Raw genomic sequence first — 25,590 nt, 5'->3', positions numbered from 1 at the left:
CTTCTCGAAATTCAGGCCATAGAACCGGTGCCTCAGGAGCAGCATGGACTAGGCTACTATTCACGCCTATTCGTCATTCAGAAATCGTCAGGGGGATGGAGGGCAATTCTCGATCTCAAGTCCCTGAACTGTCGGATAGTCTATCGACGATTCAAAATGCAATCCATCCAGACCATCTTGGAGGGGATCAGGGTAGGAGACTTCCTCACCTCCATTGACCTGACAGAAGCTTACCTGCACGTCCCCATCCATCCTGCATACCGTCGCTTCCTCAGGTTCTGTTTCTCAACCAGTCATTACCAGTACAGGGCCCTTCCTTTCGGTCTATCCTCGGCTCCCCGGGTGTTCACAAAATTGATGTCCGCCCTGGCGGGACATCTCAGAATGCTACCGATAAGGATGCAGTTCTATCTGGACAACCTCCACATCCAGTCCACCTCAGAACAGCTGGCCACCAGGACCTGTCCACCACTCTCAGGGTCTTGAGGAACCACGGGTTTTCTGTCCACCTGGCCAAGAGTCACCTCATGCCTTCTACCCGTATACAACACCTGGGGACCATCATAGACACGAGGGAGAGCAGGGTCTATCTTTCCCAGGACCACCTGTCCAGCCTGTAGTCTCTGGTCAGGTCAGTGGCGACGGGGAGGACCTCTTCCCTGGCGTCACTGTCACAACTCCTGGGGAAGATGGTGTCTTGCATCGGGATTGTTCCCTGGGCCCGCCTCCACTGCAGACACCTGCAGTGGTTCCTCCTTCCCTATCAGAAACGGCAGCTTGGAACATCCCAACGGGTGGTTCGTCTCCTTCCCAAGGTCCTCAGGTCCCTCAAATGGTGGGGTTCAGAAGCCCTTTTTCGGGGGAGGGAGTTCAGGGAACCTCACTGTCTGGTCCTGACCACGGACACCAGCCTTCACGGCTGGGGAGCACATCTCTCTTCATCCCTCGCCCAGGGCCGTTGGACCCGGACCGATCTGGAACACAACATAAATTGGCTAGAGCTCCGGGCCATCCACCTGGCCCTGCGGGTGTTTGCCCACAAGGTTCAGGACAGACACGTACTGGTCAGGACCGACAACGTGGCCGCCAAGGCCCATGTGAACTGCCTGGGGGGGACCCAGTCTTGACAACTTATGGAGGAGGCCGAGAGGCTGGGAGCCTGGGTGGAGAGGTCTCTACGGGCCTCGCATTTTTTGGGGACAGTGAACACCCAGGCCGACTGGCTCAGTCAGTCCACGGTGGATCCCGGGGAATGGGCCCTGGACCCGGACCTGTTCTCGGAGATCACGTCTCGCCTCGGGACCCCAGTCATGGACCTCTTTGCCACTCGGAACAACCGCCTGACGCGCAGATTCTTCTCCCGATTCCCGGATCCAGAAGCGGAAGGCGTGGACGCCCTGCACAGCGACTGGCCTCCTGGTCTCCTTTCCGCCTTTCCGCCGCTTCCCCTCGTATCCAAAGTCATTCGGAAAATGCTACAGGAGAAGGCGGATCTGATCCTGATCGCACCACATTGGCCTCGCCGACCGTGGTTCGTGGATCTGAAGGCCCTTTCCTTGGCGTCTACCTCCGGACAGGCTCATTCTTCGTCAGGGTTCTCTCCAGCATCCGGACGCTGGCTGGCTACAACTAACCGCCTGGAGATTGAGCAGCAACTGCTGAGCGAGCGGAGGCTGCCCCCTCGGTCATCGCCACCGTCCAGGCAGCTCGTCGCCCTTCGACGACTCGCATCTATGACTCTACATGGCGGTCGTTTTCTTTCTAGTGCCAACGGAATTCCATCGTAGCCACGACGTCCTCCACGGAGCAGGTGCTAGTGTACCTTCAGGAACGTCTGGATGCGGGTTTGGCCCCAAACACGCTTTGCAGGCAAGTAGCCGCCCTTTCGTCCATCCTTTGTTGTGGGTCCAGGGGTTCCCTCTCCAGTCGCCCTCTCGTTAGGCAGTTCCTACGGGGTGCTTCTAACATCTGTCCTGCACCCATTCATCGATACCCTACATGGGACCTCCCCAAGGTCCTGGACGCTCTCACGAGAGCCCCATTTGAGCCCCTCAGGGAGGTTGGACTGCGTTTTCTCGCCTATAAGGTGACATTCCTTCTGGCCATCACCTCGGCCAGATGGGTATCGGAACTAGCTGCTCTTTCTACCCGTGCTGACCTGTGTATTTTCCACTCGGACAGAGTGGTTCTTAGACTGGACCCTACCTTTCTACCTAAGGTCAACTCTCCCTTCCATCGGTCCTTAGAGATTGTCCTTCCCGATTTCTGTCCCAATCCTTCTCATCCTTTGGAACGGGCCTGGCACACGCTAGATGTCAGACGTGCCCTGCGTATTTATCTTAGGAGAACCTCCTCCATAAGACAATCAGAATCACTTCTAGTTTCCTTCCAGCCTTCTACCCTAGGGAGGAAGACCTCCTCGGCCACGCTGGGCCGCTGGCTCAGAGCTACCATCGCCAAGGCCTACGAGGTCCAGTCTCTCCCTGTTCCCCACCACATCACGGCTCATTCCACCCGCAGTGCGGCGACCTCAGTCGCGTGGGCCACCCAGGCTTCCATCGAGGAGGTCTGTAGGGCAGCTGCGTGGGCTTCACCCACACCTTTCATTAGGCATTACCGTCTTGACCATTTTGCCTCAGCCGATGTGGCTTTTGGCCGCAGAGTGCTGCAACAGGTTCACGGGGGGTGGACCTCTCCTCGGGCGGGTCCCTCCCGACAGGGTCTCTGCTTGGGCATGTCTCGTTCCTGACCACTGGACCCAGAAGCAACGAGATTGGGTGTTGGCTTACCTGAACGCTTCATCTGGTTGCTCTGGGTCCAGTGGTCAGCCCCTCCCTGTTTCGGCCCTCGTCGTTCGGATGGCTTTGTCGGTCTACCTTTCTATCTATTGCAGCTCTACATGTCGGTCTGCTGTATCGTCTTTCTTCAGAAAGCTGGGAAGCAAGGCAGAGGGACGGAGCTTCTCAGTTAGTAGACTCAATCGAGCATATTGGAGTAAGATTAACCCGTTCCTGACCACTGGACCCAGAGCAACCAGATGAAGCATTCAGGTAAGCCAACGCCCATATTGCATTTGAATGCAAGGCTAAGTGGGATGTTAATCTATGCTCTATTTTGTCATTGGAGTGATGGTTGGTTCTGGCTTAACAAATTTGAGATGCCTCTCCTAGAACTGTGTGTATTGGGAGTGAATCGCACCATAAAATCTTTGAGATGGTGTAAGCGCTGAATGCACTACATAATAGGTATTAAAGCTGGAATGAATGGGCAATCATCTAGAGCTTTTGGGATGTAAGTTTTCTGCAGTGGATTGGTCCATGTTGGCAACCTTGCACCCGAAGAATTCAGTCCTGAGTTCCCCAGAAAGCTTATTACAACATGGTCCTTGGCATGTGCCAAGTCTTCCTCTGGTGGGTATGATTTAGCTAAACTTTCCAGGAAGCTCACACAAGATCTGTAGAATTAAATGTGGATCATAACAGTAGCTATTACAAACAACTGACAATCTTTTATCATTAAGCTAATTCCCAAACTTATAGCATTGTATCAGACAGGCTATTCCCGAGGAGGACTGATCATAACACTTGCCAAAATCTGACAAAAGATTCTCACAGATTCAGATCAGTACGTTTATTTCAAGGAAAATGGTGATGGGGTATTCATATCTTAGTCCTTAGTTTTATAGTGAACATGCTAAAAAGTATGGCTTCTATATTGTCTTTGGTACTCTTACTGAGCATTAGTTTAATAGGGAGTATGGTAATTTCTTATTTGATACCATAAAAAGGTCTATCTGTTCTTTCACAGTATTTTGGAAACATCCATTTTCATTCTTCATTCTGAGCATTTTCATCCTGAGCATTCTCAGACTCCGAGCCTTCCATCATGGAGCTGTGGTATGCTTGAAATGCTTCTAATTCATTTTTCTTGTGATAATTGGGGGCTGGCAGTCCCAATCTTTGTAGAGCAGGGGTGTCAAACTCAAGGCCCAGGGGCCAGATCCGGCCCGCATGGGTGCTTAGATCTGTCCTGTGAGGCCTCCCTAGAAACAGCAAAAGACCGGCCCATGGTGCCTCTGTTGGCGAAAACAGGCGCAGCCCCGAGCTCCGTTTTCCCTGGCAGAAGGCAGCAGGAGGCCATTGCGGAGGAAAACGAAGCTTGGGAGCCCATTTTTGCTGGCAGAACGCTCAGGCCATCACAGACGTCCCCGAAATGAGTGATGTCAAGCTGGCCACGCCCACCCTGGCCCCTGAGGTTAAACTCAACCCTGATGCGGCCCTCAATAAAATTTAGTTTGACACCCCTGTTGTAGAGTTTGTATGACTTGGCTGCTTAAGTAAGGATAGTTTCACCCCAGAATATCTTAGAGACATTTCAGCTAAAACCTTTAGATGCTGAATGAATTGTGGTGTTTCGGTTACACAGAACTCCACTCATCTATGATGCAAGCATGCCATGTTAACAAACATTTTTTTTCTTTAATGTCAGAATGAGATTATTGGTACCATATCAGTTTTGTCCTGCGTTCTGTAACATACGCATACACACACAGTATATATATAAAGTACAACCTTTGTTAGGAGCAGGTTTTTGAAGCAGATACTATACCTTGGAAATCTTTTGATCACATACAACCTAGTTATCTATACTGCCTTTAGATGTTCTGCCTGCTTTTGAAAAAGTAATATGTCAAACCAAGTTGACAAAATATACTTGTGCCAGATGATACCTTGCAAGCCATTTTAATTTTGCAATTATGATTAATAATTAATCATAATTTTGCAAAGTAAAACTATAAATGAAGACTTTTTTTTAAACTGTGGGATACAAAATAAAGTATTCTCTTGGACCTGCTGGTTGAAGAGGATGAAAGGGTGGTCAGATAAATGACAATTACATTTTTAAAATCATTTTTTCACAGATACAATTTCGCTCAGCTCTTGGCCTGATTTGGGAATATTTTCTCTTCAGTCAGCGGGAATGGTAATTGAAGCAGTTAATAAGGCAAGGCTTATCAATACATTTTGCCTCATCACCAGCCCATAGCAACATTGCATTTAAATTCAGGAGATACAACAAAAGAATAATTTACAATTAGATAAGATAGACTTGGAGAATCCAATTTCACCCTTCACCTCCTTCAGTTCCCAGACCTCAACTTTGACATTTGCACCAAACGTTTGCAACAATGCAAGGCTTTAAATTGTTAATCCTTGCATAAAACAGTCTATCATGGACTTGATATTCTCTTCTGCAGCTTCTTTTCCACTGGTTGAAGGATTCCCTGAATAGATTTTGATCTGCAGATGTTGCTGCCTGCAAAAAAAAAAAAAAAAAAAAAAAACCCTCAGGAAGAACCTCAGATGGTAGAGAATCCCCAAACTTAGCACAACTACTAGTTGGAGGCATGGGAAGACCATGCCCTCTCTTTGCATTCCACAGTGACATTCTTTTATCGAATCTGAAATGCCTCCTGTGGTGAGAAGGCCGCCTCTTCTGTTGTGGAGGGGGGCGGGGATAGCAGATCCTAAGCCAGCCCAGTGTATTGTACTGCAAGCTTCTTAATTGATTCAGCACCTATTTTATAATTTGTATAAAGTTGTTTGACTTTACATTTTTTAGGCTTCAGTAATGTGCTGATAGAGTTTAATTTAAAACATTCTGTTTCTTCCATTATTGTTATTAAGATTAATGAATTTAATAAAGTTTAAACAAATGGTTTAAAACTGGATAATTTAAAAAATTTAGAGAGGGAGAGGGGGAGAGAGGGAGAGAGAGGCATAATTATACACAGCACATTTTTTATTAGAGGAAGGGTTTTTCTTGAAGAGTACATTCTTGCCTGTAGCTAAATGATTCATTCAGTGAGACATAAAGCTGGAACCTCTGTTCTTTAGCACTTTTACTTTGAATAAAAGTGTAAAGCAGGGAGAATAGTGTTGAGTGTAAGATGGCACTCATGAGACCAACCCGATTATATGACCTTGTAATCACATGACCACAGGATGCTGCAAACGGTGGTAAAGGCAGAATTTCTGAATGCCCCAAATGTCATGGGACCATGGTGTGTGTGTCTGTCAGGACTTTGGAACTTTTTGAGGTCCGTTAGAACTTCAAATAGTTGCTAATGCCCAGTCTTAAGTCAAGGACTACCTGTAGATGAATTCGTCAGATTTGATCCAACTTAGTCAATGCAGTGTCAGATTGGATTGTCATCAAAGCATTTCCAGTTGAAACCCGTTTTCTACCAGAAGACTCATTATTAAGCAACTTGTAACAAATTAGGGATGAGAAATCTTTTATTGGTTGTTGTGGGGAGAAAATGTGGGTTGCTCTAAATTTTGGAGAAAATTCACTCTGCAGACCATTAGTTGATTTAGGATTTCAAGCAGCCAACGTGGGATTTAATTTTTTTAAAAATGGAAATGGATATTAGTTGTTCAGTCACTAAATCGTGTCCAACTCTCTGCAACCCCATGGACCATAGCATGACAGGCAATACCTGTCTTCAGGCAAATAGTTTGCCTTCCATTTATAACAAATTTAGTTGCTGTGTGAACTACTGCAGTAATACCTGCCATTATTTACTTTCAGGAATGTTGGAGATTGCTGGAATACAACTTGTGTAGTAGTCTCTGTCCTGGTCAGGACGATTCATGAGGTGTGGCCTTATTATAGTACTGCAGTTATAGACATCCTCTAGTTGTTGAATTCTGGGAGTTGTATTTCCAATATATTCTGTGGCATTATGTGCTGAAGGCTATTTTAATCTGTCTGTAGCAACTATAAGAAATTTGGAAAAGCCAACTAAGACATGAACTGTACAAATCAATTATCTTTTTTCATTTTTTTTCTTTATTTCTATTCCATACAAAATTCTGCGTACATTATTACATATTTAGATGATAAAGGCATTGCTTGGGAAGCCCTATAACTATGTTTTTCTGCCCCAAGAAGTATCTACAGCAATGGTCAGTGCTTCAAAATGAGTAGGTAATTATAGGCTGCCCCTTTTATGCAGGTGCAATACAGATAGTCCTCATTTAACAACCTCAGTTAGGATTGGCAATTTAGTGGTCGCTAAGTGAAACTTCATGATTTTACAATCTTTTTTGCTTTACAGACCTGAAAAGGTTACAAATACAAGGACTGGTCACAAAGTTACTTTTCAGTTATTTGTGTAACTGTGGATAGTCACTAAATATGGTAATTGCTAAATGAGGACTACTTGTAAATTCTATGTCCTGCCATGTCACCCATTTGGAATCCAGTTACTATTGCTGCAGATGCCCTTTCCTGCCTAGCTGATACTGTGTTGAAATTATATTCCAAACTGTTGTGTGGATCCTCCTGTACAGGGGTGAAATCTGAACTGGTTTGCTACTGGTTCACTGGCCCCGCATGCATACCAAACGTGCGCTGCATGCGCAGGGTGCACCAAATGAGCGCTACATGCACAGTACACACAAAATATGCACTGTGTGCGCATGACACTACACACCAAGCACACACTGTACATTTTAAAAACTACCGGTTCGGGTGAACCGGTAGTTAGCTACTGCTTCAGTTGAACTGGTAGTTTAAAAAAGCTACGATCCGACGATCACCTGTGCTGCGCAGTTTCGCTTTGCTAGAAAGCAGGATTTCCTGCACATGCGCAGTACACACCAAAAGGAGGCTTGGGAAGGTAAGTAGAACTGCGAGGGGGGTATCAGCTGTGCCGTGCGGTTTAGCTTAGCTAGAAAGCAGGAAATCCTGCTTTCTAGCAAAGCTAAACTGCATGGCACAGGTGATCGTTGGATCATAGCTTTTTTTAACTACCGGTTCAACTGAACCGGAGCGAACTGGTAGCATTTCACCCCTGCTCCTGAACCATCTACATATGGGACATAGGTCCAGATGAGGCTTTACTAGTTTCATATTTTTGCTGCTTTGAAATGGTTTTAATGCAATATTATGCATATTTATTTATTTATAAGAGTTTGGGAAGTTTGAATTGTTCACCTAAACATCAAAAGTTTCTTATAAAATATCCAAGCCAAGCAACATTATTCTACCAGTAAGAATCTAGGTTTAAATACACCTATTTGAAGTTAGTCCTACTAAATTAAACTTAATTTTCCTTTAAAAAAATAAGATTTTCTTTTCTTACCACAGATTTTAATTTGTAGTATTACTAATAAGGTATGATGTCTGTTTCCATTATTGAGCACTGGATGGGAGACAAATAGTTGCACTTCTATGTTTTTGTATCTTCATCAAAACTAGATTATAGATTTTCTTTTCATTTTCATTTGACCTGAAAACTAAACCTGAATTTGGCACATATGTAACTGAATGGTTCTACTTAAAACCACCACTTAGTCTCTTTTTAAATAACTATTCTTTAAAATAGAAAGTTGCTCATTCCTGGTGTATGTTTACATCTTCAAATCACTTTAGTTTATAATAATCTAATGCTCAGGTAATCTCTAACTCATTAGAAATGAGGATGGAATTAAATCTGATTGTCTGTTTTATTGAAATAGTATAACCTATACGATTTCCATTTGGTTCTATATTTCTGATTGTCTGTTTTAACTAAGGAGAATGCAATATACTTAATCGTATAATTTTCTTTCTAGTCCCCAGAGGGTGCTGAAGCCAAGGATGCAGCAAAAATAACAAAACAAGAGGCAAGTCTGATTGTTTCAATTCTTTCTTTTATTGATGGCAAGATAATAGAGACAAAAACAATTACATTCCTCTAAGGCCATAGTCAGTCTATCTAATAGTGTAGTGGTGCTTTTGTGACAGCTGGTTAAGACTTCATATATTTTGTATATTTAAGCAAATTCTCTTCCTTGAAACGTAACATTTTGATAAACAATGTCCTTGTTTACTATCACAATGTCTGGTTGGATTGGCTAGTACCTGCCTGTCTGTGGGGATCAGGAAGTCCCACAGGATTCTGCAAGGGCAGGATCAGTTTCTTTTAGGATCAACAAATGTTGATCCATTGGTTGCAACAGGAATTGGCCAATCAGTTTGTTGTCCAAGCCTGATTGACAGTCTTCTGGTGCAAAGGAGTGAGCAAATGACAAAACATGCCCCTTAGAAACTTCTGTGCAATGTTATGAGGGAAGTTTGAAATGTCAGATGTGGCATTGTAAGTTCATGTTTTGTCATTTTGGCATCATTCTGGTTAGGAGTAGATGCCCACGGATAAATTTAATGTTCTGTCAGTTACAGTTGCTACAACAGTTGTTCCCAGGTGGCCTTTCAAAGTTCTTCCACTATATTAATGGGCACATTGAGAGATAATTTCTTTCCCAGGCAGGAAGAACTTCTTCAATAATTTCCACATGCTGGGGCAGACACCCTTGGCAGTGCAAACCTCCACAAGCCATGTTGCCCCAGTGACTGAAATTAAATAAGATTGCCCACATAAGAGTCAGAAGCTTGATTTAAACTAGAGAGCGAGACAGAGTATGTGTTAAGATTCTAACAATGCCGAATTTTATTTCAAGTGAGAATTGCTGTAATGATTACTATAAGGGCATACTACACTGTATTCTCTGGTTAGATTTTGAAGCAGTTATAAGTCCTTAATGCAGACTTATGAGCCCAGTTTGAAAGTAATGGTATCAAGCAAGGTTGTGGTGCTCCTGACTTGTCCTTCTGACAATACTGAACTCACAGATAACATCTCCCAACAGGAAGAGCCAAGGGAAACCAAGCAAGCAGCTATGTCTTGGTATATTTGCTCCTTCGTAATGAACCAGAATCATCATATGCAAATTAGCTCATTGCATTTTGGGAGTATTTCACTCTCAAATCCCAAAATATAGATATTTGTGCTATTATATAACTTTAGAGCAGTTTTCTCCAACTTGCGCACTTCTAGATGTACAGGGAGCTATAGAATGCACAGAGAGTTCAAGGGACTTCATACACATTAATTTAGTCATTCTTACTATCTCTAAAGCAGATTGGTATCATTATCCCACTTTTGAAATGGTTTGGTGGAATATCAAAGAATATTCACTTGTATAAGAAATGACGGAGTATATTTTTTCTTTTTCAAGTCCATGGGAATTGAATGAAGTGGGCAATCATAGCCTCATATACCATGACTGGATGTCCTCATGCCCATATGTACCATGAGATGTGAGAACAAAAAACCCCCACAACCCTTTATATTCTCCTATAGAGATTCTTTGCATACAAGTACAACTGTCAGTGTGGACAGGATCAGATACCAACTACTTAAAAATCATTTGAATGTTCACATTTTTTAAAAATATTTGCATGGAATATACAAGTTCCAAAGTCTTAATGTAAGCTGCTGCCATTTATAAACTCCCCTTTGAAATTATAACTTCCTTATTTTAAAAGCAGAAGGAATGTGCAAATAAACCTGTGAGAGATAGAATGCTCTTATCTCCAAGGACATGTCTGCTCTGCAAGGGAACTCATTTCCATCTGGTACAAAGTTAGTTCACTCCATTGGTGAACTGAAGCAGCTGAAATGAGGAATCTGCTTCACAGACTTAGAATTGTCCCTCATATTGGAATCTTTTGGAAATAGCTTGAAGTAGGTTTTTTACTGCTTGTCACACTTTTTTAAAAAGAATCCCCCCTCCTCCCCACCAAGAATACATCTACTGCATTTGTTTGCATGGTTTCCAATTATAAATGCAATTGATTTTAAAGGAAATAAGAGAGAAGCTCCATTTAGTAAAAATAGCAGCAGCAGTAATATTAGAAGACAGTCTTGAAGTAAGTATTTCTATTACAGTACAATTGTATTTACTTTGCAGCAGGGCCAACATAAGCTAAGATTAGCCTTGCCCCTAGGAGGAAGGTGTGTTGGATATATTTACCACCTTGAGTTATTTGTAGAAATAATAAAGGCAGAGTATAAATAATCAAATAAATAAATAAAAGACAAGCAGGGATGTTGGGTACAATACTGTTAAGAGGCGACACTGACCTAGAACCTTCTAAAACAGAATCTTCTGCACTAATATCTCTTGGAATATCACTTTATATACTCACCTAAGTAGCTTTTCTGTGGAAAATACAAAGGCTTGTATGTGCTATCAACATAGTATGTAACACAACAGCCTATTTTGATCATCTGTGTGATGTTCCCTTTTTTTCCTGAAATACCCATATTGCATGTTATGCTTTGGCAGCTAAGAAAGTTCATTTTGGGAAAGATCTTATTGATAAAATGTATAGGGGGAATAGGGTATGGCCCTGAAGGATAGGGGGAAGAACTTTTACAAAGGCAGTAGTTAGATAAGCAGGGCTTGAGCCTGGCCTTCAAAATAACTTGAAAAAATATTTCACACAAAGTCCTTCCAGGTTCATATGAAGATAAATGGAAATACATTCAGACTTGCAAGACTTCTGTTACTGAAGCTGTTAAAACAAAATTAGTCCTGGCATTGTTTTCTAAGTTTCATATACCTTGTATATGATAGCAAGGAAGTTCATCAGAACATATATATTTTCTTCACCATGAAGAATACTTCTAATTATAGGAAATCCATTCAAGTGGCTGAACATCAAACGAGCCCTAATTAATATTTGCTTAGGTATTGTTTTTCTTTTTAATCAGATCTTCTATAACCTTACATTCTGAGAACAAATCAGTACAGGTCCTGTTTGTTTCACTGGGGCTCATTTCTAGGTTGTACTTTCCCTTAGTTCCATAGAAGTAGATTTTATAACAGATTTACTGTATTTTTGAGTTAATGTTCCATTAAAGAACATTTGATTGATGTTGCCTTTAGTAATAAAGTGATACTGGGCATATTTGACCAGGATATACTAAGAAAATGTTTTCAGATCAGTTGAATTGAATGCATGCTTTTTATTTTTTTAAAACTTTGACAATTTGAAAGCACATTTTAATTTACCAAAGCAACTTTCCTGAATAATTAACCATGAATTGCCTCTCTTCTTAATCAAGCTAGTGTTCTCTAGAGATTATTTTTTTAAAAAAAATCTTGTTACTTCTAGGAAACTAGAAATGTAAAAATTTATGATGCTAACTGGATTAAGCTGGATTGTTCATGTGCATATATTTTGAAATATGTCCAGAAGGATGTAAGATTTTATTTTATTTTTGGAATGTCTATGAGTTAGCCACAACCAGCAAATTGTTGTTTTTTTAAAAGCTGAATTATTAATTTGCTGCAGTTAAATAATAATCCTTTTTCTGATAAAGGATCCTCACTGTAAACACACACACACACACACACACACACAAATGTACATATACATACACACATACAAACAAACAAACAAACAAACAAACATAGGCTCTCCATTTAACTATAATAATTACTTTCATTACAGTGGAGAAATTTGCACACAATTTTTCCCTGCATGCTGGTAGTTTTAAATGCACATTTAGAAAGAAAAGTACATTTTCAAAGCAATTTTACATTTGCATGACTCTAAGAACTGGGGAATTGATACAGCATCAGTCCACTGGTAGAACAGCTGTCACATCTGGCGGCCTCATAGTCCCAAAAAGGGAAAGAGTAACAAGTACAATTTTTGAGACATTGTACTGGAATAGCTGCCAAAGTGACAACATATTGGACACTTAACTGATTACCTTCTTTTGTAAAATGTTTGTTTACACTGTCACTTCAAACTTGAAACTAGTTTCCAAAATGATTTAGGAAAAAATGGGCTAGTTTAATGTGAATGAAAAGCAGAGGCCTCCTTCCTAGGAACACTATATAATGGAATAGGTTTGTAAGAATAGAAGTCCCCTCCATCACACTGTAGGCCTTGGATAGTCTCTCCTGCAGGTTAGAGGCAATCATTTCCAAGGCCGTGGTCTATTTTACAGTTAATGAATGAAAATGGTGGAAATAAAAATTAGTAATTATGTTTAGGAAAAATGTATTAAATAGATACTTGCAATGATGTACTTAGGATAATTATACTAAAATCACATCCTATTCTAGAAAGAACGACTCTATACACAAGCAATACAGCAAGACATTTAATCTAATTTTAGAAATAAGAAACATAATTTAGACTGTTAATGGTAAGATCTGTAACAGCCTATCCCGGTTTGATGGCTACAAATTAATTCTCAAAATTCCCCACAAATCTGAAAGGCACCCAACTAACATAACAAGGAAGTTTAAAACCCATGGCTGGCAGAATTGAATTTCAAGTTTCAATCTGCATTTTTAGTCCTACTCTGTAAATGCTTTGTAATGACAAATTGAGAAAAAGACTATTTGAAATCCTGGAGAATGGTCTCTCCAATGATCTTTTTCAATATTAACAAGCAAATTTTTCCACATGTGAATATTTCAGTGCTGCAAATAAGTTGGAAAAACAAAGCCAAAGTTCCAAATTCTTATATCATAAAATATATCCAAAAGTATACCATAAAATATATTCCGAAATGTGGCCAGTGGCTTCTGCAGCAATATATTGTTTCTAATATTAGCGCATCCAGGAACAAGAAGCATAGTAGAAGACTGTGGATCTTATGATTTTGGTGTTTTCATTTTGGTGTTTCATGTAAGCCATATCATTGGCAGAGGTGTTGACTGTTGCACTAACAAGCTGTCTTTTAGACAGTGCAACAGGACATGGTAACACTTTCCCCAATTGGATATGAGCTTGTCTTCTCTCCCATGTATAGCAATGTTATAAAAGTGTTATTTTACCAATGTACATCTCCATATTTTTAGTTAAAATGGAAGAAAAAAAGAATCAAGTGATTCAGATTTATAATATGGTATTTAACCTTTATTTTTGGAGCTCAATATCCTAAAGCAAATCTTTAAAATCCTCCTGTCTCATTTTTCATTTAATGAGAATTTTGATTTCCCAAGATTTTCAAAGTAAGTTTACATGAAATACCAGCATTCAGTTAGAATTCTTCAAGTTTATAGGCTGTACTCCAAAGGAAATAGTAAATCAAACCAAAATTATTAATGTTTATTGTCACATATACCAAATAACCAGTGCTGTTTAGACCAGGGGTCCCCAACTCCTGGGCCATGGCCCATTACCAGTTCAGAAATGGACCACGTGAGCAGCGGGCTGGCTGGCTTAGACTATGATATAAAGAAATTCTATTTCAGCTATTTGTGTCTGTGTCTCTGTGTCTATCTAGATTCATTCTTCCACCATCTAATGCCTTCTAGATACATTGAGCTACAACTGTGCTGCCTGGGGTTGATTTTATCTGGATGTTCCAGGTTGGGAGGGGAAGATTGGTTTATGCAAGATATTTACCTGTATATTAATTTGTGTTGGAACATTAATAAAATATGTCATTTTTAATTTTAGAAAGCTCCAGGAGTCACTTAGCAAATATTATTTGGCTACCAAAATAATGATTGAAACTACTGTTGATTTGCAGTGTACTTTTGAGTATAGTCTATCAAATCTTTAGCCCTGATTCTATCACAAAATATTTCCATTACAATGGAGAGAAAAAAAGAAGATAATATTTCCAAGTATAACAATTAAATTATCCTACTTAAGTACATCACGTTTCTAAAATAATTCCACAATTGTAAATACTTTAACGTAAGATAGGAAAGGCTTCTGCTGCTTTTGATGTATATTTTATTTTATTGGCAAATGAATGACAACCCCCCCAATCCCCTTTTACCTAGTACCATGAATCTACAAAGAGATTTTATTTCTGTTTTATAGCCAACAAGACGATCTGCAAGATTATCAGCTGTAAGTATTTGTAAGAGTTATTTTTGTAAGTATGAAGCCCCAATATCTCTTAATCCAATCCATACAAGTTAACATTGGTTATGTCATATGTCATATGTAAGATAATCATATCTTAATTTTTTAACTACCCACAAGAAAGGATAAAGTACATAAACTCTTATCTGAAATAACCAAGGATTGCTGCATTTTTCACTTCCATGAACATTGGGAGGTCCCAAAGCAGGTTAGAACAGTTGAAGTTTATTTGAAACTGAGAACACTGGACATCTAGGACACTGATGTAACATTTACTGTATCTCTAAATATACATGCAGAGCACACCTGATTGGGCAAATACAAACTGTCCTGCACATTTAATCAATATTGTTTCTTGAGATTTGCAAAAAGTTGCATTTCTTACTAAAATCTTTGCCTCTTTTTTCCTAAGTTCCAAATTAGTGTTCTTCCTTTGTTTTGATGGAATGTATGATCGCTCCCCAAAGGCTAGAACAGAGGTCCCTTACCCTTTTGGCTCTGGGGAAACACTTGGTTGTTTGTTTAGATACGATGGCCAGCTCAGTCCAATGGCTGCAGGATAAGAAAACACAATCTAACTGCCTCAGAGGTCTGGCTAGCTACAGCATTTTATGAAAAACCCATTCATAATAAACTCCTTTTGTCTTGTTTCTTTTCTTCTTCTTTTCTTCCTGCTCCCTACTTTGTCTTTTGGCCTTAAATGGTAGCATCAACCAAACCAATTTTTACTTTCCTCTTCCACCCCTTTTAATAAAAATAAAAGTAATTATTTGCAATTATAGTACTGCTGTCTCCCAGCCCTCGTGCTCAAGCGCTCTAAACCCCACATCACAGAGCCATGAGCAAGCAGCCAGTTCATGAGGTAAAGCTTTTCTGGGTGCTTGAGCCAGTCTGGAAATGATTGGGAAAATACCATAGTCCCAAAGAAAGAAAATGCGTAGGCTAGCTCAATTTTCAAAGAAGTTTAAAATAAGAAAAAAGTTAAAATCCTCTTACTGTCAGAAAGAGACACACAGACATATATATTCATGTTTCTAAGCCACCCATCTCCTTCAAGAAGGACTTTTGTGGGTACTATGAGGAGTTCTTGTGGACATAATGTGGCCATATGCATAACACCGGAACATTAACATTTCCACAAGTCATCTGACTGGAAACAAATTTCAGGATATATGGAAGACATTGCTGGTCCCATTAAATTTGGGTCCCATTAAATTTGATTTAAGTCCAGGCTCATTCATAACCAATCAATTCACAGCAAAGATGACTAATCTGATAAATATTTGTTGATTATTTTCTTCATTTTCTTTACAGGGAATAGTATTTTTAAACAAGAAAGAAAAAGTGATATATCTAGTTCAATTACCTGGAAGAGTTTCTTGCAATATATTTCTAATTTATAGGAAAAGAAACATGAAATGTTTCTGAGGAAGGTATAGGAACTAATTTTTACAAAGGCAAACTGTGTTTATGGACATCAGCTCGTTCCTTACCACAATAAGAAGGAAAGGAGAAGGAGTAACTTAATGTTTGTTATTACCTGTGCTAATGGTTGCATTCTCTGAATATATTTTCTAGAAACCTGCTCCACCAAAACCTGAGTCTAAGCCAAGGAAAAGCGCTAAGGTAAAACACTCATGATTTCTAATTTTATTTTCTTAATCACCCTTTTTGATCTGCTCTAGTTTTATCTTTCTGTAAGGAGCTTCAAGTGGTGTGTGTAGGGGACACCCCTCATTTCATTTTCACAGTAAGGATTCTCTGAGATAATTTGGGGAGAGAAAGAGAGACTGGCCTAAATTCACTCAGTGAACATTGCATTCATACAGGCTAGAAATTAGATTTCTCCAGTCACCTGATCATTATTTCAGATTTTTCTCCACCAATATTTAAAACACAATTATTGTTAACACTAGAAATAATAATAGTGAATTGTAGGTTTTTATGCCAGAAATTATTGCCATGTAAGAAACCATTATCAGCATAGACTGTACAGGTGGTCTTCACTTAATAAGAGTAATTGGTAGCGAATTTCTGTCAAAAAGTGATGCAGTCATAAAGCATGATGTCAGGTGACAACAATGCTTAGTGATGGAGATTCTGGCATTTCCGGTTGCCTTTATTAAGAAATCCCATGCCTTTGTTAAGCACAATATTAAGTGGTCACCATTTGCACCCTCCTCTGGCTTCCCCATTGACTTTGGTTTAGGAAGCCAGCAAAGAAGATAGAAAATGGTGATTATGTGACCATGGAATGTTCTGACATTGTAATTGTGTTCTGATTGCGAGCCCCACCAGCTTGTATTTATTGTCACACTGCAACCATTGTAAGTACAAGGACCAGTCATAGTACCACTTATTCAGCACCATCATCAGTTTGAATAGTCATTGAACAAGTGGTAGTTAAATGAGGACCACTTGTATCTGTACTCAAAGGAGAAAAGACTAATTATTGTGAAAAGTGGAGCAATAAATGTATTCTGTTTTATAAAATCATAACTGAGGAAGCTGTAGAACATATATTGGACATGGTCTGGAGAACTATATGGAAAGTGGATTAGCTGTATTTTTTTCTTTCCAAGGTAAAGATGTTATAATATTTTATTGCTGATGTAAATGTACAAATTATAATTTTTTTTATTATGATAACCCAACCACACCTCATTCTTATACAGAAATCATGCAGTACTGCTGGATGCAGAACTGACCTCTTGGGCAGGTATCAGACCATTACTTCCTTTAGGGCAGGTGGAAATCTTCCTTTTTGCAAGGAAGCATTCACCACTGGTTGGAACCAGCTGCTTGCCAGCTCTCATGAGGGGTTGAGCAACTAGGAAGACATGTACATTGATAATCAATGTGTATTAATATGAAGTATGCCAAGGAAGCCCACCGGGTGTTGATGAGCTAGTTACTATCATCAAAAGGTCTTTTTGAGATAAGATACAGAGAAAAGTGTACTTAGTTTTTTGCTCATGGAGCAAAGGCAGGATATAAACATAATAAATATCACAGTTGACAATGCCATTTGTTTTGGGTGCAGCCATGACAAAGTAATTGGTTTGAGATAATTTGGTGATAAAAACCTTACAATTAATGAAACACATATTTTATAAAACAGTTACAAGGTCTGCCCTCTATAATTTATCGCAATATCTAATTTGTTCTTACAGCTTTTTAAATTCAGTCCCACATCTCACTTACTCTACCTTCTGCACCTTTCTCTCAAATATTACATCAAAGCTCTTTCTAGATATATGTTTACCTGGAACACTATCTCCATAGCAGTCATTTCAATCCAAATATCATGGAAAAGGAAGCAATTCACCAATAATAGTGAAGGGAGGAGACTTCTAATCCACCAATCTAGTATAGATTAATGAGGTCTTCCATTGGGGAATATTAGTAATTAACTTGTTAAATATAACTAACCAATTGGTTAGAATGGCCTTCTTGGTGTAAGAGTACTCACAATGGATTCCTGTGCATGTTTATAAACAAATAAGTCTCCCTGTTTTTAACTCAGTAAAATATGTATCACAGGGTAAGACAATTCCAACATTCTATAGGGTACAGTGGTGAAATCTAACTTTTTTTTGCCACTGGTTCTGTGGGCGTGGCTTGGTAGTCATGTGACTGGGTGGGTGTGGCCAACTTTTTTTTTTACTTGTTAAAAGCATTTTTAACTAGTAAAAAAATGCTTTAAAAAGTAAAAAAAAAAGTTCTGATGATCAGCACTTGACCAGCCTGACCCCCCTCGCCAAGCCAGACCCAACGCCTCCTAACCCCAAAGTTTGCCCGCCTTTCCACATTGGCCATCCAGTCCGGGAGATGGGGGGGGGGGAGAGTGAGAGAAACAAAGCGCTTGGCTGCTCCCCCTTTTCACACACTTCGAGCTTCCTGCTGATTTTCACGCCTTGCTTCACACGCCCAGGATTGTCGCCCTCGTCTTCTTCTTCCTCCTCCTCTCTGTTTTCCAAGTGGAAAAACGCCAGGAGCAAGTGCAAGTCCATTTGTAGGAAGCTTTCACACCTATGAAGGCAAGTCTGGCTTCCTGCGCTGCTTGCTAAAAACCTCACCAGTACCGCTGTGTGCACGACTGGTATGTGTATGTGTTTGCTCCTGGTCTTTCGCAGCAGCCCATGCCTGACATCCCGTCCCTGGCTGGCTGAACCAGAGTTGGGGAATTCATTCACCACTTCTGGCCTTGCCCAGGCCGGGCTGGCCAAAACCGCCCCCAGATCGCTTAGAGAGTCGTGCGGTGTGATGGCCAATTTCTGCTGCTCTTAAAGGCCTAGGAGCGGATCCGGGCACTGCCATTCTGAGCCTGCCGGGGGCAACCACCGCCTCACCTGTTGCGCCTCCCGGGGTGGTCGGAACAGGCAAGGTGCCTGCTCCCCTTCCCGGGGTGGTGGGGGCAGGGCGAGGTGCCTTTAAGATGAGTGGCCGGGGACAGGATGTCGGGCATGGGCTGCTGCGAAAGACTAGGAGCAAAGACACACACAGGCTTTAAAACACCTTTAGAGCGACTTGGGGCTCCTTCTGGTTGGCCTCCAAAGAAAAGAGGAATGAAGGTGGGGTGAATTGGAGGGGTCATTTCTCCCCCTTCCCTGTCTCTGCACCAACATTCAGTGCAGCCTCGCTTGGCCCCTCCCTGGCTGTGCCCCAAGGTTTGTTGTCGGCAGGCTTATGTGTCAAAGCCACGGTTGATCACCTGAAATTCATCCATGAGGGGGAGTGAGAGAAAAGGAAAGTGAAGATTGTGGTGGGTAGCTTCTGAGGAGGGATACTTATGTGCGTGGGAGGTGAGCGACCGTGCCCTAGTTACAGGGAAAGAGGCGATCAATTACTGGTTCATATGTATAATTAACGAGTTGATAGAGGGAACAATTCCCCGGGCTACCAAAGTGCCCCCTCCCACTTTTTTCTCCCTGCTGCTCTGTCCTACGCTCATAGCCACTTCTTCCTCTCTCCTGCCGCTGCCCCCCCTCCCGCCCCCCAGAATCCAGGATCAGCCTGGCACACATGATCTGGGGCTGAGGTAGGGAAAGGGAGGGCACGGCATTGCACTTGGGGGAGCACATGCTCAGCCTTCCTTTTTCTTTGCCGCATAAACCCGGGGCTGAAGGGCTTTCTGTTTGACCCCTCCCAGCACAGGGCTCGATTTCACACTCACCATCCCCCCCTCGCCACTCTGCTTTCGTCCTCACGTTTTAAAAGGAATATATTTATAGTTAAAAGCCAGACGTCCCGTCCCGGCCGCTGATCTTAAAGGTGTCTCGCCCTGCCCCCACCGCCCCAGGAAGGGGAGCGGGCGCCTTGGCTGCTCCGGAGACCCCTGACTTGCCTGCCTGGGAGGCGCAACAGGTGAGGCGGTGGTTGCCCCAGGCAGGCTCTGAATGGCAGTGCCCGGATCCGCTCCAGGGCCTTTAAGAGCAGAGGAAATCAGCTGTCACTCCGCACGACCCCCAAGGCAATCTGGGGGCGGTTTCGGCCAGCCTGGCCCGGGCAAGGCCAGAAGGGGTGAATGAATTCCCCAACTCTTGATTCAGCCATCCGGGGACGGGACGTCAGGCATGGGCTGCTGCGAAAGACCAGGAGCAAAGATACACATGCACACAAGCCGCGCTCACAGAGGTTTTTAGCGAGCAGCACAGGAAGCCAGACTTGTCTTCACAGGTACAAAAGCTTCCTACAAATGAAGAAACGCCAGGAGCGAGCACATGCTTCTTTTTGTCTTGCTCCTGGCGTTTTTCCACTTGGAAGATGGAGAGGAGGAGGAAGAAGAAGACGAGAGCGACAATCCTGTGCGCATGAAGCAAGGTGTGAAAATCTGCAGCAGGAAGCTTGAGGTGAATGAAAAGGGGGAGCAGCTGAGCGCTTTGTTTCTCCGGAACCGGTAGTAAAAAAATGCTTAAAAAGTAAAAAAGAAAAAAAAAGTTCCCATGATCCCACGTTGCTCAGCTGACTATTGGAACTTTTTTTAAAAAACTTTTTAAGCATTTTTTTTACTACCGGTTCTCCAGAAGTAAAACCAGGATGTAACGACAACTGGGCGGGTGGGCGGAGCCTCGAGCTGCCATCGCTACCGGTTCTCCAAACCACTGGCCATCATCACTACCGGATTGGCCGAACCGGGAGCATTTCACCCCTGATAGGGTGTAACCTTCTACCCTCTGATCTGGCAATAAATCCCATTTTCTTTTAGTCCCTATTTACAAACAGTTGGAATCAGCTTCTTTTCCATTAACAAATAATTCTGAATGGAAAGGATAATCTAGTGTGATTTTCAGCAATTTTCCAGCTTTTGGTCAAACTTTCTCTATTTTTAGAAGGTCTCCAGGAAATAGGATATAAAAGTGCAGTGGAATTGACAAAAGCATTTTTTTCATTCTTCAGCAAAATTTCTTTGGTCTGAAAACTCTGTTTGAGGCAGGATCCAGATCCAATCCTGTATTAGTGTGTTTAATCTGAGATATAAACACCTACAGGCTGGGAAGGTTGCTCTGGATTATTTCTTGAAATTTCATCCAAAAGCATATTCCATGTTCTTTTCAATTACTTTCTCTACCTATGAACACTTCCCAATTTATTATTTGATGTGGTAAAATAATATTGGATAATATTTTAGATACTTACCGGTATATTAACCAACAGTAATAACATATTTACATTTCATATTTACAAACGGGAGAAAATAGGGTGAGTTATCTCATTTTCTTTCTTGTACACAAAAGAGAGAAACATATTCCCACGATAGAAACGTGTTTATTTATTTATAATACTTTTACTACTTTTAATAAATAACTCAAGGCAGCAAACATGCCTAATACTCGTTAAATATCTCTTTTCCTTTTCTTGAAAGTGGGCCAAAAGAAGGGAAAAGTACAAAAGATCATGGGCAAAGTATAGTATACTTTTATATCTTTCAGATTTAATGGTAGGAAAATGTATAGCAGTGTCAAATCACATAATTTGCTATGCTAAAATTTAACCATCTAAAAGACATTTGGTGGTTTTTAAAAACTTGTTTTTAATTGTAAAAGTAACATGGTGCTTTGTCATAAATTTTGTCTGTATCTATGGGCAGAGCCTCAGTCCAGGACATCCTAGATGTGAGAAAACTTTGGCAAGGCTTCATTTCTTCATGCACCCCTATCATTCCATTCCATTCCCTATCAATGGTTTTCAAATTACAAATTACAGTAGAATATAAACTGCATTTTTGTGAGATACTGCTGGTTTACTGCAGTCATGCAGGATATCATGTCAGACCTAACTTGTCCTAATGCTACTCTCTGCAATATTGGTATAATTATACTGCTACCATATTCAGCTCTTGGGAAATACAACCAATCTCATTCTCCTGCTAAAAATATGGGAGGTCACAATTACTACTGCTCAGAAGCTAGTCATTTGTTGTTCCTGTAAAATGTCATTTAGTATTTCTTGCCAGCCAGCATAGTTTTGATTCCATTTACTTGCTTCTGCCAGGTGTTTCCTCTACGAAGATAAGAAGCCTCACTATCTCACCTGTCAATCATTTCTGTATTTCTCATGTGATGAGGGATTCTCATTTAGTTATTAGATAGTAACAAGAGTTGCTATTTGCTGGTTTCTTCTTGTAGCCTTCATAATCTTGATTCAACTGAAGTTTACACTATGACAGCTATAATAATGTTATAAATAACATAAGAGTCACATTCCGAATGTGACATGACAGCAAAAGATCCTTGAAGGTGTGCATCAAAGTAGGGTGGGTTTTCACCAAAATTTTCTCATCTCTGTAACTTTGATTATGGCTCTGCATAATTTCAGAAACATACTAATGTCTTCTCAAAGAAATAGAGTTAAAAGCAAGTATCTTGCATTATTTCTGGAGACTTTTACCTAGGTGCTTTCTCCAGTGTATAATAAATCATTCTGTACATTTGATCTCTTGTCAGAAGGAACCTGGAACAAAGGCTAATAAAGGTTCTAAAGGGAAGAAGAATGAAAAACAGGAAGCTGCAAAGGAAGGTACTACACCATCTGAAAATGGTGAAAGTAAAGCTGAAGAGGTACTTTATATATCCTGCTGATTCAGTCAGTGTTTTACAATTCAGTTTCTGAGCTGTTGAAAGCATGTTCATAATACTTTTTTTTGTTGCCCCCGTAATGTTATTACAGATTCTCATCTCTCGCTCAACTGTTAGTGTTTCAACATCCAGAGGTGTCCCACCCAGCACATGTCAGTAAAAGGGCAGATTGAAACAGTGAAAGTTAAGGGTACAGTAGAGCATTCTGCATATGCAGTGAATAGGAGCAGATAGTAGTGTGGTGCTTTTCATTGTGAACAATGGAAGCTAGCAGGTAAGGTTTCTATGGCTTTTACAAACCAGGAACCTGTAAATGTAAGAATATTTATAGTTGTCCTGTCTATAATACAATAGTTGTTAAATAACCTGTTTCGTCTGCTTCAAACTTTTGTAGCAAAAGGAAAGATGGCGAGTGCTGAAAAGTTGTTTAGAGAAGATGAAGTAGGGTTAGTCTTTCTTTATAAAAGGCAGACTGGCATAACATTTTCCCTTTTCCCTTTTACAGGCACAGAATTGAATCAGTAGATGACAGGTGCATATGAACTGACATGAACATTTGAGGATGTTTTTATGTACCTCTTGACAACTTTTAAAAGATATTTTTATCAAGGATTTTGTAAATGCTAATTTTTTAGGACTTACAATAAGTTGATAAAGTATATATGAACACTTCTTCCTTCTGTATCAGTACTTCTAGAAATTCCCAACATTGTCAAGTTAAGGGGAAAAAAGTATCATTAACACAACTTTTGGAAAACAAAAGTATTTATAAAATTGAACAAGCATTCCATATATTTGCTTTTCAGAGGTGTATGTCTTGGTGCATATAGTGATGATTTTACTATGGGTGTTAGAGATTTTTTGCCATTTTCCCCCTAGAGCAATAATCTGTGGTGCTTTTGTAATTAAGAATTAAGTGTTTTTAATTAAACATGTATACATTTGGCTACCTGCTGCCCATTATGGGATCCTTTTCATTTTTAAAAAATAACAAGTCTCAGTGCTAACAAATATGGTTCATCAGTATCTTTCTAAATCAGAGGTACACCTTGTAATGCTTGTCAGAAAAATATTAAGCACACTTGTTTAGAAATTTGGTTACAACAGTTATTTCAGAATCAAGATTATAGTTCATAGAAAACAGCGGAGCTTACAACATAATTGATTCACTTTATGGTTAGGAACGGATAAGAATAATATTTACAATTCATGTATTTTAAGCAAACTAGCAGAGCTTTAAGAGGCAGCCACCCCTTTGCAGAGCTATTTGCCAAATATACCAGAACACCCAAAGCCTGGATGCAAAACTACAGTCTTTAAGGAGCTCTGATGAGCTATCTTACACACCTGGATGGTTCACACATCTTGAAGGCCTTACACTTTGTACAGAAAAATGTAAATTGCCCATGGATTATGTAACAAATTATTTTTTTCAGCACTGTTTTATGCTACAGTATTGTAAGTGGAAATTAGTTTATGCTTTCTTGAAAGAAAAGTTATTTCACTTTTGTATCTCCTTCTCGCAGTTTGTCTCAGCTTAACCCTTAGTATTTTCTGTTGCTTTTTTGCATTTACTTAATTTTTTATATCAAAATGGAGATTTAAAACACTGGGGTGGTCTTCTGAAGCAATGATGTAAAAAATACCTTTGAAGGAGTCTATACTTGTAATGATGTTAAAATAGGGATTTTTTTTCTAACTCATATTAACACTGTTTTAGCCTCTTGTAAACATCTAGTTATTTCTCTCTTCTTTTGGGCTGAAATTTGAGTACTTTTATTTTCTGAGGGTTTGGAAAAAATTTCTTCATAACATTTTTATTGCTGCACCTGTGGCCATAATGTTTGGAGTTATATGCATGTTTCAACCAATAAAGTAATTATCATCCAATCCAAATGTCTTTATTTAGTATTTAGCAAAAATGATATTAACAATAATGATTAGCTACTTTTACAAATCTTAGTTTTAAAAGAGATTCAGTTCCTCTTCTATGCTTATGTTGCTGGAGAAAAAAATGATATAATATAATAAAAGTATTCCATGTGTTGATATACATGATAAATACAATATTATACATCAAAACCTTGAAGATGTGTTTATATGAAAATGATTTTCCCTAGTCCTTATCATTTTGCAAAGATCCAAAACATTGAACGGGTTTTGAATAATATGCAGCTCAATCTTTTCATACAGTAAAACATAATAACACAATTTGTGATTGTTTTCTAAAGTAAATCCCTACTGATTTTCTTCTTTAGCTTTTATCACAATAAAACATAATAGGTTTATGATATACAAACACTAATGAATTTCTTTGCAGCATCTCTTTGATGTAGGATGCTCTTATTCTCCATCTTGCAGTTAGGTAATTAAGACACAAGAGATTCATTGCCCAATCTTTAAAGCTTTTGTAATAGAAGAAAAAGAATGAATAGTACTTACATTGTCCTAGAACTGAAAAAAAAAGAAAGAAAACTGAAAAATTGTTAATGGGAAAATTAGAAATTAAATTAAATGCTCCTGTCATAGTATAAGACTTTATCACATGTCCATGATTTCTCCCTATGTCTAATATATTTTAAAACCTCTTTTACTAATTTTCCATTGTTTGATAAAGTGTAATTTACACACATTTCAAATTATACAAAATGCCATTTTAGTTTGCTTGATGTATCTGAAAAAATATATTACATTGGGTCATACATTTTATGTAATGCAGGCACAATTGTAGGTAAAATCTATAAAGCTGGATTATTTATTGATCAAAAATAGC

The 25,590-nt window shown here is 40.0% G+C and overlaps 1 protein-coding gene and 1 long non-coding RNA gene across 2 annotated transcripts in view; one reads left to right on the top strand and one right to left on the bottom strand.

The window, feature by feature from the left end:
* The first annotated feature begins 12 nt into the window (after positions 1-12).
* On the top strand, positions 13-24,707 carry HMGN3 (high mobility group nucleosomal binding domain 3). The gene is given in 7 exon segments (XM_087882538.1): positions 13-1,869; positions 8,625-8,675; positions 14,695-14,724; positions 16,318-16,365; positions 22,686-22,799; positions 22,909-22,966; positions 22,969-24,707. Coding segments are annotated over 7 exon segments (510 nt in total). The 5' UTR covers positions 13-1,743; the 3' UTR covers positions 23,052-24,707.
* Positions 3,616-25,590, bottom strand: part of LOC148116802 (uncharacterized) — a 37,706-nt gene continuing 15,731 nt past the window's right edge. Inside the window, exon 2 of the long non-coding RNA XR_015731371.1 lies at positions 3,616-5,316. This is a non-coding gene — a long non-coding RNA (uncharacterized LOC148116802). The remainder of the gene's footprint in view (positions 5,317-25,590) is intronic.

Source organism: Pantherophis guttatus, chromosome 1 (genome assembly GCF_059756535.1).
Source record: "Pantherophis guttatus breed Tessera chromosome 1, ASM5975653v1, whole genome shotgun sequence".
In the NCBI taxonomy this organism is placed as follows: Eukaryota; Metazoa; Chordata; class Lepidosauria; order Squamata; family Colubridae; genus Pantherophis; species Pantherophis guttatus.
This window is presented reverse-complemented; position numbering and strand designations above follow the sequence as displayed.